General features: G+C 39.3%; 1 protein-coding gene across 1 annotated transcript in view; it reads left to right on the top strand.

The window, feature by feature from the left end:
* The window catches only part of LOC132255677 (limbic system-associated membrane protein), a 51906-nt gene that overhangs the window by 26402 nt on the left and 9217 nt on the right, over positions 1-16287 (top strand). Inside the window, exons 2-5 of the mRNA XM_059751794.1 lie at positions 166-208; positions 12486-12660; positions 13820-14146; positions 14658-14927. Of these exons, the coding sequence (XP_059607777.1) occupies positions 12579-12660; positions 13820-14146; positions 14658-14927 (679 nt within the window). The 5' untranslated portion in view covers positions 166-208; positions 12486-12578. The remainder of the gene's footprint in view (positions 1-165; positions 209-12485; positions 12661-13819; positions 14147-14657; positions 14928-16287) is intronic.

Raw genomic sequence — 16287 nt, 5'->3', positions numbered from 1 at the left:
GCGCACGAGTGCAAATGCACCCAAAAATGTCGGCGCCTAATCGATTTTGGAGCGCGCCGTTTTTAAGTGATAAGAGGAGCGCTCTAAGAGAGCTCTTAAGCGGCGCGCTCATAAGAAGATATCCAATATGTTTCTTAGACCGTTTTTTTTGTGCTATTCTTTCAGGTGAGAGATTCTTGAACTGCAATTGAAGCCAATTAGACAGAAGGTAAGTTTTTGTACTGACATAAGTGGAAATACGTGTTCTTTAAAGTCGCTTTAAATGGTTGGACGTGGAAAAGTGACGATCGTGTTGCGAGATTAAAGCTCACCTCCAAATGATTCACTCTGTCACTTGCAATATTTCTCACGTCCACGTCATTTTGCACTAGTGTCGTGCTTCTCACGGTGGATATGTTTGGGGTGCAATGGCAAAAAGCGCCAGAAAATATATTAAAAATGAAGATGAATATAGCACAAGATGTTTCCGGAAATTCACAAGACAGAATCTCAAGAGCACTGGCAAAAATGGATGTGAGTGAAAAGTTATTCTGACTGAGACTAACATATGTAATGGGTGGGTTTTTCGGCTCCTCATTTCTATCTCAGAGCTTCTGTGACTGTTTTGTTGGGTAGACAAAGGGATAATCTGTAAATTATCTTGATGGAGATCGAAGATAATCCTCAGCACGGGCTTGACTTTACATTCGTTCTTCCAGTGTGGAGTTTTGGGCTTTGAAGTGAAGCCCCCCAAAAAAAGTGTGTCAAGGACTGAAAATTGAATGTAGGGAATTAGTATGGTATTACTGCATTCGTTCCGCCACTAACTTCATGCGACAAAATTACTTGGCAAAAGTCACCCTTTCATCATCTGAGGCCAAGTGCTTCTTCACCTTGGCTGTGTGCGAAGACTCCTCGTCGCCCCATCGACTGCCACCCTTGGTGTTTATGGTGTGCAACTTTGAAACCATTTCCATGCGGAAAATGGTATCATAACAAAATTACCAGGAAAAATGATAAATAAAATAAGAACAGCGCCACGGAGTGCGGGGGAGAAACACTTAATTTCCTCGGGAAACTTTTATGGGCGCTTTCACCCCCACACCATCAACCCTCCTGCATTATTTTACCCAGATTTTTTTTTCGTCTTCCCGCTCAAGCGTTCATTTTGCCACTTTTTGCTGACTCCACGTTCTCCACTTCTGTCCCGTTCATTTTTCTTCCTCATCCCTGCGTCCCAAATGCTCCCCATTCCCGCCGGGGCATTTACTTCGGGACCTTCAGGGCGGCTGATGAGAATTGGGACGGAGGCAGAAAGTGAATTTGGCAAGTTCACAATGTACGACGGTTGTTCCTCAATTTCGTGGCCGTATTTCGCAGAGGAGGCACGACTAGCAAAGTGAATTTGAACATACATATTATGGGATGATTTGTTAATTGGGTATTTAAGGGGCGAATATCTAGAGTCCAGCATTTCTGTCTTCCTTAGTCTTTCCAGGAAAAAAAAGCTCTGAAAACACAGATCATGTGCTCAAAAGATGTCGAAAAAACTGCTGGAATGATCACAATTCTTTACAGTGACAAAACGCAAAACAGGAGATTGCAGAATACATGAAACGCGCAGTTATTTCATACAATCAGTCAAGAAAATGGTGAATTTCCACCATATTTCTTGTCTTATTTTTGCCAGCGCTGAGATTCTTCATTGCAGAGCCCACAATCTTTCCCGGTAACCTCTCGTGCGAGCAAATAATGCACGGTGAATTAAACCATTTGTGTTCAGTAGTAATTGACCATCATTTGAGGTTGAAGATGGAATCCAACGAGCGCAGTTTCTCGTGAATTCGCCACTTTGGTTGAGGGAAAAATCCATGGCAAATGGAAATCTCAGGGATTATTTTTGCCTCAATTATAGCCCATGAATGCTCTGCAGCTTTTAGTCGTTATATTTTCTCTGGCCATCCGCACAAAATGCGGGGCGTGAGGGTGAAGTGTGGATTTATTGAGGGGTGTGAGGTGAAAATGCGGCGGAAGATTGGTTGTTGAGTTTTTTTTCTCAGGTGCGCTCTTGTTAATTTTCCACCGTAATTATGTACTTCTGTCTTTTCTCCCCACTCTTTCTGGCATCATTTTGACACAGGATGGGCAGTAAATTTGATAATCGAAGGCACATTTTCATTTCATTCATTAAAAATTCCACCCAGTGCTAGCTTTCGATTTTCTGCGGGGGCTTTTTCCAGCCGGATTTTGACAGGGAGGAAGGGGAACGCTGAAATGTTCTAGATTGGAAACGTAGCATGGAATAATGGTTCAATTTTCATGTTTGAGTATTATTCATTGAATGTTAAATGCACAAATTTGCTAATGAGTTCCCATGATAAGTTTTTCACTGAAACCATTCAGCAAATTCTGGGCTAATAGATTTTTCCACCCCCCATCGAATGAATAGAAAAAGATTTTCAATTATAATTAATGCACAATGGAATTACTTGTTAGGGAATTTTCATACATTTTACCTCTTTTCAATATATAACTTCTCCCCATACAATATGGGAGGAATTGTGTTATGAAATTCTAAGTGAATTTTACATGGAATTTAATATCGTAAATACTCTTTTGTGTTATGTTTTAAATAAAATAAATTGTGAATTTTGAAAAGTTCACCAAGGCTCAGATAATTATTCAATATATTTTCATTCCACATGAAGTTTTCTCGTGATAATTGTTTGACACTTTATCGGACTATATGCAATTTGTGTAACATGGGTTGGAATTAAAGTTCTGTAACTTTTTGCAGGATTTATATAATATGGGATTCAGGATTTTGTTAGAAAATATTCAATCAAATAAACTTTCCAACTCATCTTTTCGAAACTTTTGCTCGATTCTGTGCTGAGAGACATTCACAACTTCATAAGCTGTCAGTTTCCCTTAATAGTTAATTTGAACAGGACATGGTTATTGTGTTGAGCCTTTATAATGCATAATTAATAGCTGAATTATCATTATGAATAATTTATTGTCTCTGCAATTTGATGTATATTCAGGAGCAACAGGACTGAGTGTGACCAATAATTTATGTATATTTTTGGTGCTCATTTTCAATTAATTGAAGTGTTGATATTTCCTGTCTAAATAAAGTTAAGAAATTCTGCTTTGCGTATATTTTGTAGGTTATTTTCCTGGAAAATGCTATTGAATTTTGTCCGTAAGTCAATATGTCAAAATAAGCGTTGTTATGAGATTTTCCGTATGTTAGCTGGGAAATACATAGCAAAATCATTCCGATATATATATATAATTAAAGAGTCCTTTAGGTTCTACATGTAGGCTTTTCTTGCTCTTTTCCCCCTATTCTACCCCTTCCCATGGGTCTGTTGTTTGAATTTCATCCGTCAAACAAGAAGGGATGAAACACATTTGAGCGAGGAGTGGGATTTGACGAGAAGGGTCTCTTGTTACAAAACATTTTCATTGTTTAACAATTTCTTTTGTGCGACGGTCGCGATGGTATTTCACAGTGAGAGCATGCCAAGGAGGGTTTTATTGGCAAAAACTCTCTATTTGCTCATTTGTGCCCTTTAAGCCACATTGGCAAATTTCTCTTGGCAACAAGAAAAAAACATACTTTTTCAATTAGTATCCGGAAGGAGCTTAAAATTCTGCGCGGAGGATTGGAAAAAGAGCTTCACTGTGGTCAGCACGACTAACTTAATTGTGCTGCTGCGCACTTAAAGACTCAACCAGAGCGAAAATGGTGGGGAAGGAGGGAATTTTGAATTGTGCATGCAGGATGAGTCGAAGCAATAAAAGTTCATGGGAGTTCTTTTTTCGCCTCTGGGGCTGTCTTCATTCCTTCCTGACTCCTTTGCTTGATGGCATTGATGCCCATTTGGAATGTGAAAAGGGGCGTCCCTCGGAATCACCTAAACTTCTCCTCGCTCCGGAGTCACTCTGGGGGTAACTGACACCCTCAATTCCCAGCCCTCTCGCAAATGGGAGGGCATTTCCCACCCATGTGGGTGCTATATCGAGTCGGAAATGGTCTTTCACTTAATGTGCGCAATTTATTCTTTCAAACAACTCCCCTTCGGGCTGCGAAGCAAAGAAGTGGCGGCAAAAAATTGGCAAGAGAAGTTACAATGATCTCTTCCAGGTATTCTCTTCGCACTCGCCTTTTTCGGAAAGGGGAGGGCGAATGTGAAAGTCTGAGCAGTGGCAGAAAAGACTGTTAAGGGTGGAGGTTAGAATAACTCTGAAGGGGTTGAAACAATTTTCTAAAGCTCCATTGAGAGGCTATAGTAAAAAAAAGTCTCAGAGACCATTAGGCAAATCCCATTCAGAGTAGCTGAAAGCTACTGTTATTGATATGTGAGGAATACAAAAGATATAAGACACGGGAAGAAAGATCAAATTTCCCTCTTGTCTGACTCAATTCCATTACATTTTATATACTTTCCAATAGCATCTCATGCCCCAATGTGCGGCTCTTTTGTGACTCTCTCCTCTGCTTTCCCTCTCCCTTTCTCATAATATTTTATCATCCGCAACAATTGTTCAAAATTCTGCATTATGTCAACTGCAGACCAGAGGCTGAAAACTTGATGTGACATTTATTTGCTATTTTAGCAAAATTTCGCGATTTTTGGTCACTTTGCGCGACAAAACCAGCGACAGTGGAAATGACACCAAAATTATTTACACTTGAAGCTGCAAACGGACAATGTCGTGAATATTCGTAATTCAATTTGTTAAAACATTTATTTCAATATTCTGCTCTAGTTGCACTTTGATCTCTTCACATGCGCTTGTCAGTTTGAATTTAAGATTGAAGCTAACCTGAAGCTAAACACTATTTCTCCATTGAAAGCATTACAATATCAAATTTGTTGCGAGAACTCTATTTCAATACGTTGAATGAAAGGTATATTGATATAGAAATCATTTTGGAAAGCTGTGTTTAATGAGTATTTCGAAAACTGTACAGCTTAAGTGAAAATTTGACGTGTTTCAGCATTTTCATGAACTCTGATTTATTAGAAATGACCAAGCAAATAATCCCTCCATTCAGTTGATACTAAAATAACTTTCCCGGTAATCCTGAAATAATTGGAGCATTTTTGTTGGATGTACTCTTTATTTCGAATTAAATTGTTTTTTTTTTTTATAAAAATCCTCAGCAATTTGGGAATGAAATGATTGTGGACAAAAGATCAGAAATATGATATTTGAAATCAATTTGGTAAAAAAATGTATCGTTAGTGTATACGAACCGCATTGTGAAAGCCTTAATTACAGCAGGTCGTGTTACTTTATTCACATTTAACAGCCAGTGGGAAAATGCGAGAGATTTTAGGCAAATGAAAATTTTAATCCACCCTGGGATGCTTTTCCATGCGATATTAAATCATGTCGTCCGCCCACTTTTGCCTGAGGGTCGCACAGTGCGGTGGAGTCTTTGGGGGGGTTGTGTGAGGCGATTTTAATTAGTTATGATACTGCTCTCGAGACTGGGATGAATTTCCCGCATCGCGAAATCTGCGGTGCAGAAGAAAATTGCACTCTGGCTGAAAGATTATGGACGACATTAAAATTCTTTTGTGTCAAAAGCACACACCGATGGAAGTTTCTGAAGGAGGAATTTCATTTGATTTAACTTCATATTGTTTTCCCGGTGGCGCGGCGCGGGTGGAAAAATGTCCGCCCCGAGCGCGCGTCATAAAGAAAATTTATATAGTGAAGTTTCTTGGCTCCATTGGACCGCCCAAAAAGAGTGACGGCGGCCAGGAAGTTGCACTGGGAATCTCAACTTTGTCACACGAAAATTCCCAGTTCCAGAGCTGGTGAACTTCGCGGAATGCCGGAGAAAATTCGAGGGGAGTCACGATAGAGATGCGATTGATTGTCATAGTCCTCGCTCTGGGTGTTGCTGGTGAGTGAGAAGAAGTGAGAGGGTGTTTTTGGGGAAAAATTGGTTCTGGCGTTGATAGGCGGCGAGAAAAGTTTGTTGGCTAGGAGAAAACTATCCCTTAAGTGTACTCAATGGCCTTTTCTTTTATTGTTCCCAAAGAAATTCATACAAATTCACTCGCACTGTCGGCAAAGGGAGTTTTGGTGACTGGAAAAACTTCGTCATAATCTTTTTCAAGTGAAAAATTCTCTCTGGGTCTTTATTCTTTTTTCTCCTTCATTCAAGGGAAAATCCGGCTTGTTTTAGAAAAGCGCACTCAATTTTTTTTTCCTTTTCTTCTATAGTAGATAGAGAAACTGAGCTTCTCAGTGTTGAAAATCCCCATATCACTCGAGGAGAGTTTGAACAGAGATGAAAGAGATTTGAGATTGGCAGGATGAAATATAAAAGATAATGCGAAAATATTTTTATCCTCGAAGGCGAAGTTTTGAGGCGAAGAAGTCCATCGTTTGCGACAACCATTTCAATTTTGACTGAACGCACGTTCTTTGCATGCTGAGACTTTAACAGAAAATTGCTGTGAATACGTTTCACGAGATTTTATAGACTTTTCTGGCTCTAACTTGTCTAGGGAAAATATCATGCTATGTTGTCACCGTTAATGATGCACGAGGGGAAAGTTATTATTATCTCCTCAAGTCAATTAATCACGAAATCTCTTAGAAACTACATAACTAAATTTTCACAGAGTTTGGAAATTTGATACTACACAAGAATGATGAACAGAAAAGCTTCGTATGGGATTTTGTAGGAGTATTTATGAGACAGAGTGGAACTTTGAGACTGTGACGTTCAATTCCTCAGTGATTTTCATCGGAAGCTTGAGAAAAAATACAATTTTAATGCCTTTTCAATCTCCACAATACGAAGCTTTTAAATGCATAAGAAATTCAGAACTCAATATCCTGACAATATATAATGTATATTGTGATATTCAGCATCCTGTCCAATTAAAATGTTTTCGTACAATTCTCCATTACATATGATGTCACCTGATTTTCGCATGCGGAGCGTGTGAAAGTGAAGGGGTAAAAGCTTATCCCCGGGGATGATTTTGCAGACAACAGTGAGGAAAAGTGGGTGATATAATGAAATTTGTATTCATACGCCTTTCATCGAGGGAACACAATCCAAAGTGGCGATAAGGGAATGCTTTTCTTGGGTTTTTCCTAAGCCTTATCCGATTGTGAGGTTTGTTTATCATCCACACACCCTTTCGCATATGGACTATATATTTTTCGAACAATCTCTAATTTGATTTACAAACTTTATGGTGAAGGATTTATAGGAAAGTTCTCTTGAGATTTTGCAGCTGATTTTACTTTCGAGATCTGCACAAAGTTTCTCTCGCCACTTTGACTGTGTGTGGATTTTTCGGGGGTGTTTTTATCCCCCTTTCGCTGTACGACAACTAATAAATCCGGAGACGGAGATTCTTGGTGAGCTGAATACGAGAGATTTATTCGGCATGAAAAACCCTCCTAATATTGGGTGCGTGTCTCTTGTTGAAAATAGCTGTTGGGCGCGCGCCCAACAGCGCTGAGGGATGCGTATGACACAAGAAATGACGATCAATTTATATTCACTTATTACATGGTAACAAGATACATCCGAGGCTTCGCTCATGCTCCACACGATGTGGCCACGACCGGGAGTGGTTGTCTAAGATGGAATGAGAAGCTAAATTTTCTAAAAGCGCTGAAAGTCTTTATTTGAATAATTCTAGTTTGATTTCTAGATGGTTTTTTGCGCAAAATTATGGACATGAGAAGACTTTTAGATAGTTAAAATGAGCTTTCACTATCGCTAAAGATAATCATAATCGGTTTGGTGAGATTTGAAATATGAATTTTTATACTTTTTATATATATTTTCACAAGAAGTTTCATAGTCGAGACATAGCTTCTTAGCAAATATTGAAGCGGCAATTTCTCGGTCCCAAAAATGTGAAGAACGATGAAATCAAATTTTTCATTTGGACATTGCTTCACGTTACTAGGACGCATATTAAGTGTTTTGCGGCTGCTATTCCTCACAAAGAGCCTTTCGAGGCTCTATGCACGCGGTGTCCCTTTTCCATGGAATTTAATTTAGTCCTCAAGTTCATCTGGATATCTAGGTTTCTATGGTATTTTCTTCCCATCTCTGATTTCTCGGATGCCGTCCACTAATTCCGGCGGGACATCCTTTTGTCCTCACGCATTCACAGCAGTTGGAATTTAAGCGGAAGAGGACAACAGTGCTCATTACTCTTTGGCACATTGTTCTCTGGGTAGAGCAATACTCCTCTAATTGTCCTTCCAAGAAATGTTTTCAGTTAGGATGCATTTGAGTGTCTCTCAGCCAGTGAAAATTAAATACACTTCCAACAATGCTCGCATTCTTCATCCCGCAGTTGAACCATTATTCTCTTTGGTTGATATTCATCTTTCCAATTAGAATTGCCTTTGTGTAAATTCTTAGGGTGATTTTCATGTGGATTTTGTGATATTTTCCGTCGGAATTTGCCATGAAATTCCATCCTTTGATATGTTTACTCTGACATGTTTGAGAAAATCATGTGTTGCACATAATGCAAACAAGAATACCAATGAAATGTGGTCAGTGATTTGCTTGATATTGCAAAATAGTCACTTCTGTGTCATTAGCAGACTTAACTTTGAGCAAAAGCTTTATGTAAACTACTCATACTATCAGTCCATTTGAAGCTAAATATTTGATGTATCAGATTTGCTTTGAGACAAAGGAAGCAGCCTATCAAGTAATAAACCGAAAATGCGACATACAAATGATGCTTAACACTCTCGGATTTATGCACATGATGGAGTTTCAGTCGTGAATTTGAGTATAGAAATAAATAATGAATAAGACAAATTCTCTTTGGATCTGCAAATTCATCGCAATGGAAACGAATTGCCTATTCTTCATTCTTCAATTCAACTATTTTTGTTCCATCACAGAGATAAAAAATGTGCTTTAAATTTATTTTTATTCCCTGTCGTGTGGAATTCTTTGCACTCTTTCATTTTGCATTTGGAGCTTTGTTTAGAGCTTTTGAGTTGTTATATAGGAATAAACCAACCGCGCCAATTCTAGGTATTCCCTTTGCCATCGCACTCAATGTGATGAATTTCACATATGATGTCCACATATATGAGAAAAGGGGCTCTCATGGGAATGGAAGTCTGGTTGTCAAGCACAAAGGGCTAAATATTGGACGAATGGCAATAGAGAAAGAATTTTTTAAATTTTATTTTACTTGTGAAATATTCGTTTTAATTTTCTGAGAGTTTTTTTCATAGTTAATTTAATCACCAGGACTTCAAGGACTTTTTGTTCGACAGATTTGCTCCCTTAATGAACTGACGGAATCACATGTGTCTCACATGTTAACATACAAAGTCCATTTTCCAGTTGAGAAATTAGCAAATATTCACTCAATATGTGCATTCTGAATTGATCACATGTACCGCAAATAATCGGATTACCTCGTAAACCATTATGAAATGAATTATACATTTAACAATGTAATCATTATAAATAAATTGAAGAAGCCACTCGTTATCTAAGCTAATCTCTCTGAGGCACTTCTTATTACATCACCAAGCCATAACGTGACACAGTGGCCTGATTTTCCTAAAGTTTTCCCAACGCGAATTACTCGGGACTGTTCTAAATCCCCCTTTCCAAAGCGACACGGTGCATGTTTTCCACTGATTCCGGGGGGGAAATGACTCTATCAGCATCATAACGAGTGTGTCGCAGAGCTCTAAATAGCCAAATTTGGTGTTGGTGAAAAGTTTACAAAATATTTAAACTCTGCACATGGCAAATGGGACGTCTTAAGCACATTCGAGCACTGTGGATGATGTGCCGGGTGAGAAGATTGCTCAAGTTTTTATCGCACTGGAGGAGCTGATGTGTCGTGCACATTGGAAATAATCCACTAAACTTCTATCGGGATGGGAAGACGAGGAGTGTCTCATGACTGTGGCTTTCTTCACACTTCACTGAACATGTGAGATTTATCTGGCAAGCTGAATTCACAAGGATCACGTGCTGGGGCTGAGACAAATGGCGGCAGACTCTTTGTCACCAATCGGACAGCGATGAGGACTTAAGACACGATATCCTTGCTGATTTGCTGATGATCCGGAATGTATTTCATTTCGGGATACGTCCAGTGAGAAATGATGCATTTTATAGCCGTAATTTTCACTTTACTTACTGAAGAGAAATTAATCTTGCTGAAGGATTTTTTTTTCTACATGAAAACTCTGAAGAGTATTGACCAAGGGTTAAGTCATAAAGGAATAGTGTAGTCACCCCAAGGCAGCAATCCAAATTATTTATCTCAAAAGCTTCACATATATAAAGAAAGCTACAATATTACGCTTAATTGAAAAATACCAGGAAAAATACAATTAAAAGTTTGCTTTTTATGTGAAATGCACTTAGTGAAGACTTAAAAGTGATTTTTCCTGATAACTGGAGCAATACCGGAAGAGAGAAATTACAAGGCTTTTCTCCCCACAATCACACATTGATGTGTTGTGATTTTTCTCTAAATGTTTCACTTTGTGAACAATAAAATCCACACGTAAGGTCTAAAGCGATCGGAAAGTTCAACTTTGCAGTCCCCAGGGAATTACATGGACTTGTGGGTGTGAGAGACCATCGATGAGGGATGACGGTCTGTTGGAGTAATTGAGGAAATAAATCGAAACAATTGAGGGAAATGCCATCAAAGTGGTAATTTTCGATGGAGGCAATCAATTGAATAAATCTACATAAATTTCCATTTCACTTTGTGTTGCCCTTTGGCCTCCACTTTGGCGGCAATTAAGTGGCAAAAGAGCGGAGCTTTCACGTCAATTTCTCCGCCATCTAAGCTCCCTGTTGGCCCAGGGAGAGTGTATCATTGCGTGAAAGTTTTTGGGAAGTTGCGGCGGCTCTTTTTTCACCCATCGCGGCGAGGGCACTTTAGGGACAAGCATTAAAAGAATCCCCCCCGGAGGAAAGTTTTTCTCACCACAAATTTGATTGGGAAATCATGACACGACTTGGGGCGCTCTCGAGTCACTCTCCTTGGGGCCACCCTCATGCGAAAACAGATGGGGTGGCACGGCGAGCACTCAGACGATTCCTTATCACTCTCCGCAGTGTGTTATAAGTTGAATCATCCTCATTGAGTATGGAAGTTTGTTTGTCCTCCGCCTCAAACCCACTCTCGGAATCGCTTGTGTGAGAGAGTTTGGGAAAGTTACACTTGCCACCAGTTCCACAACTGGAATTTATTCAAACAGACTGTGCGGTGGGCCAGAGCGAGCTCTGCTCCTCGGGAGTGAAGGAAGGGCGACAGTGGAAGGTGTGAGTGATTTTATGTAACAGCCAATGTGGTAGACAATTTCCCTTTCGGCGGCGACACTGTGGGTGGCTTTTTGTTCCACAAAATAAATTTTCGCCTCGATAAGATTCACTTCCGGCTGTTTACCTCATTTTTCCACCCTCTCCACGCGGCGCTCAAGCCCACCCACATCGGGTGAGAAGATTGTCTTTAAAGGGGCGAATCAATACATGTGATCGTGAGGGTGTGTACTTAAAGACTTCTCCATTTCCTCTCGCAAAAGCATTTTCTCCCCATCATTCCTCGTATCTCATACGTCCTATATATATATATGTTTTTTCCGATTTTTCCGCCCTCGTGCAAAATCTAGCGCGAACCGGGGAATATTTTCTCCGGTAGTGAGATCAAATAGCAATAATTTTAGCACTATTTGTCTCTCGCTGCCTTCCTTTCTGCCCTTGCTGGAGAATAAATTTCACAAACAGAATTCCAACAAATTCACAGAGTCTCCAAATTGTGTCATGAAATCTGAATTTACTTCACAAATGAAGAAATATTTGATTGCTTTTTCCGTGAGATTAGTGAATACTTGGAATTTCTGAGAGACGGAATATTTCAAATTGAGTATTTTATGCAGTGTTTTTACCAGGAAGTGCAGAAGAAGGCAAAGTGAAATGTACTCTTCTTACATATAAGCTTATGTTTATAACCAGCATGATTACCTTTTTTCTTCAATAGTGTGTGGAATTCGTAACAATTTGGCTCTAGTATTAAGCCTTTGAAGTTCTGTTTGTAACTCTTTTCGCCTTCCATTTGGGTGATAAGACAAGGCGAGTGCTAAAGAGACTTTGAGTGTCGTGCGGTGAAATACTAAATCAGTTTATTTTAACCACTTCATTTCAAACTCCATCCCATGATTTTTATCAGTTAATTTGGTGAAATAAAGAGAGCGAAACCACTCCGCCGTCCAGCAATAAAAATAAACACGAAGCAATGCTGGTAATTGGATTTTCCACCCACAGCTCGACGCCACTGTCCCGGCTTTTGCCGGCAGGGTTGGCGAGGGGTGGGACCACCCCCTTGTTAGGCATCTTCCACACTTAAATACTCCGTGCAATGTGAAGGAGTGGAGAATGGCAACTCAATCTCATGGCTCTTTTTTCGCCACTTCGCTGTGGCTCTTTTCAGGCAGAAGAGGAGAATTTGCGTCCCCCTCGGTGCAGGCTAGCTCACCTGAATAGCCTGACGAATTGTTTGGGCGAGCGTGCGGCGAAGAGGCAAATGACAAGCATGGATCGTAGTAAAATGTTTGCCAAGTTGATATTGGCACTGCTGAATGTTCTCGCCGGTCAGCATCAGCCAGGTGAGCTTGAATAATGAATTAGCGACTGTGAAGCTTACTCGTGTGCAATAGAAATGATGAAGGCATCTCGCTGACACTCACATACAATTCACCCCATGAATTCCAGTGATAATCTCCACTTTAATCATGTCACATTCATAAGTACTTCATAATACTTCAATTTCTGATTTCTCACTATATCAAAATTAATGCTAAATGCAATTTATATCAATTAAAGTGTTCATAGCAAACATTAATTAACCTTTCCGACATGAAATATCATCAATTCTATTAATGTAAGTACATTTTGAATATCAGTGAATATTTATAATTTTGAATAATTTGCTGATATCCTTTGAAGGGAGGCATAATTGTAGAAGATTTCCTTTATTCTCGATTTCAACGATATCAGTTCCAATTAACAATGAGCATTATGACATCCCTTAAAATTTCTAGTTCAATTAACTTGTGTAAATGATTTAATTAAAATTATAATGTGAAATCCACACTTACAAAGCAATATAACAAATATCTGTATACAATAAAGCAAACTATGTCTAAACGAGCATATTTGTCCACTAACGAATGCTTTGATGTCGAAATTCATTCTCTTCATGTTTCTCAAATTTGCGCAAAACAATAAATTGGAAGCAATGTAATTGGAAAACTACTTTTCTGCGTATTGACAATAAAATTCCCTTTTATTCTGCAATTTATTTGTAACAAAAACTGCACAATTGTTTTCTGTTTTCGACATTAAAACATATTTTAATTGATTTTCTAGCCAGAAGCATTCAATTATCAAATGCTTTTGCATATCAGTGATCTTTTATAATCATGACGGCTCTTCTGCTCGCAGTTTATCAATGAATTTATTGATTGAATTTTCACTCATTGAACTCATTTTGGGTGGATTGCAACTGAACTTGCTTATTATCAATTGATGACTTTCAGTCTAGAGAACATCTTTCAATTCAATTCAAATTACCAAAGTGAAAACTCATGCTGGAATTGTATGTGTGTGGACACTTGTACGTCAATGTCCACTGGCATGAGTGTCACCGGGTGTGGATGTGCAGACGAAGAGTGAATGACACCCACAATAGGTTGATGGGAAAGTTTTCGTGTGGTGTTGATTGAATTTGTGCTGCATTGATGACTATTCTCTGTGCCACTTCAGGTGTCTGTCAGGACATGGGAGATGGTGGCGTGCCCACAGTGCTGCCCAAGTTCATCTCACGTGGAAATCTATACAAAGTCACCACGGGAGACACTGTTACGCTGCCATGTCGAGTGCAAAACCTCGGCACTTTCATTCTCCTCTGGCGACGTGGCAGTTCCGTTCTCACTGCCGGACCACTCATGATCACGCGCGACAATCGCTTCAAGCTGGCAGATCCGTACGATCTGCAGATCCACGGAGTGAAGACACAGGACGCCGGCGACTACATCTGTCAGATTGGTGACCAGGAGACCAGAGATCAGGTGCACACACTTGAGATTTTAGGTAAGTGTAAAAGTGACCCTAAGGAGCCTCACAGAAATACTATAACTGTATATTTTCTGTAGAAATTAATCACTTATTGTAGTGTAAAAGCATTTAAACTGCCTTTCCTGGAAATTTAGTTCAATTAATCAGTTATTAGCTTTATTTTAAATTCACAATTAGGACTTATTTTCCTGATCATGCCCATTCATTTTCCATAAAATGAATCGCAAACTATGACCTATTTATTTCCCAGCCATTCGTTGGAATCAAGGAAATTTACATTTGCATTTGAGTAGCTTAATTTGCGAGATAGTTTCTCGCAATTCAACTGAATTTCACGGTGGCAAATCAAATCATTCCAATTACCCTAAAAGGGTGAGAGGCAAATAGCATGAAAATGTTCCATTAGAGGAGCAAACAAATTCTCAAATCAACCTGTTTGACTCGGAATTATCAAAATAATCAGCTGTGCAGTTCAGTATGGTTCCAAATTAATGTGTCCTCCTCCTCGTTGTTTTCTCTTGATCAGTGCCACCGACTGTTCGCGCAGTGCCCCAAAACGGCCAGGTGACCGCCAGGAAGGGCAGCACCGTGACCCTGGAGTGCAAGGCGTCCGGCAATCCCGTTCCGTCTGTCTTCTGGTACAAGAGGGACCCCCTGGCCGGCTCCACCCATCTCTCGGACAGCTCAACACTTGTGCTGGAGCGCGTGGAGCGGCAGCATGCCGGGGTGTATCTGTGCGCAGCCGATAATGGTGTGAGAGAGCCTGTCTCAGCAGATGTTCAGCTCACAGTCCTGTGTAAGTACATGCGGCATGGCGCTGGCCATTTCTTTGTCCCCATACAACTTTCACAACAGACGAACGGCAAAGTTTCATTTCACAAAACTCCATTACAACTTCTGCGTGCAGTGATTTCTTGCTTTGATTGTGCACAGTTGTAAAGAATCATACACTGCATGGAGCACTCTCTCAGGCTGTTAGTGTCGTTTCATCCTCTGCAATGCAACTCTTTGACGATGAAAGGATGTGGGTTGAAAAATTATTTGATGTTCTTTTGTGCGGGGAAATGTCATTGATGAGGAAAATCAAGGGTCACATATTTCTATGCCACATCGCATTGCTATATTGGTTTACATTCCAAAGAATACATCAATATCAATCAATGTGATGATGTTGCAATATTCCTGCAAGGAAACTCTAGAAATAATAATAACTTTTTCACATTCATCAGTCTTTTACTCAGATTGCAATTCCATAATTTTAGTTGCGAAAGCTTTATTTTCTATTCTCAATATTTTCAACAACTTGGACGAACATATTATAGAATAAAAGTCATTAAAGCTTTCGACTCTTTAAAATATTATTTTGACAAATACTCTAAGGCTTAAGAATAAAAGCTGCCAGAGGGACACAATCCCGCATTATTTTCCTCTCAACATTTCATACACCAATTTTTCACAGAATTTGTTTCACATATAGAGGATTTATTTACAGCAATTTGACATGATGGTGGAAATAAAACTCGTGGGGATGAAAAAAAAACTGCTGAAAATACTCCACGGTAATATTTAATGATAGCACTTTCCAATAAATCATATGAAGTCATCTGTAAGCTCCATTCGATTCGCATTCATTACTGTGGGGCTTTTTTTCAGCGCAGCCACTCAGTGCGGCTCAGAGGGAAATAATTCATAATCAGGGGGATATGAATTGTTAATTTACAACTGAAAATTACACTCGAGAGAGAGAGTAAATCCGCTTGCATGCAAAATTTTCAAATGATTTTCTGGGTGTTTTTCGTGACTTTTTCGTGTGACTCTGTTAAAAGAAAATTCTACATAGAATTTGAAAAAAAATGTCTCATTGACAGCACGTGGAAATGCTAAATTTCCTCCAAATTATTCCAGACGATATGCAAAATTATTAAGATTGTATAAAAACATCAGATAGAAATTATGCAGGAAATTTTCAACCTTATAATTTCAAATTATTAGTCGCGAAGTGGAAAACATTTTTTCAGCTGACTCTCTTGTGAAAAAAAATCACATTAAAGTCGACGATGCTTTTGAAATAAAGGAAGCTTAAGGAAGGAAAATGGTGAAATTTATGCTAACTCGTTATAAAACATTGACACGAGAACACAATTAACATGCTTTTT

This window comes from Phlebotomus argentipes, unplaced genomic scaffold (assembly GCF_947086385.1).
Source record: "Phlebotomus argentipes unplaced genomic scaffold, Phlebotomus argentipes genome assembly contig_5, whole genome shotgun sequence".
In the NCBI taxonomy this organism is placed as follows: Eukaryota; Metazoa; Arthropoda; class Insecta; order Diptera; family Psychodidae; genus Phlebotomus; species Phlebotomus argentipes.
This window is presented reverse-complemented; position numbering and strand designations above follow the sequence as displayed.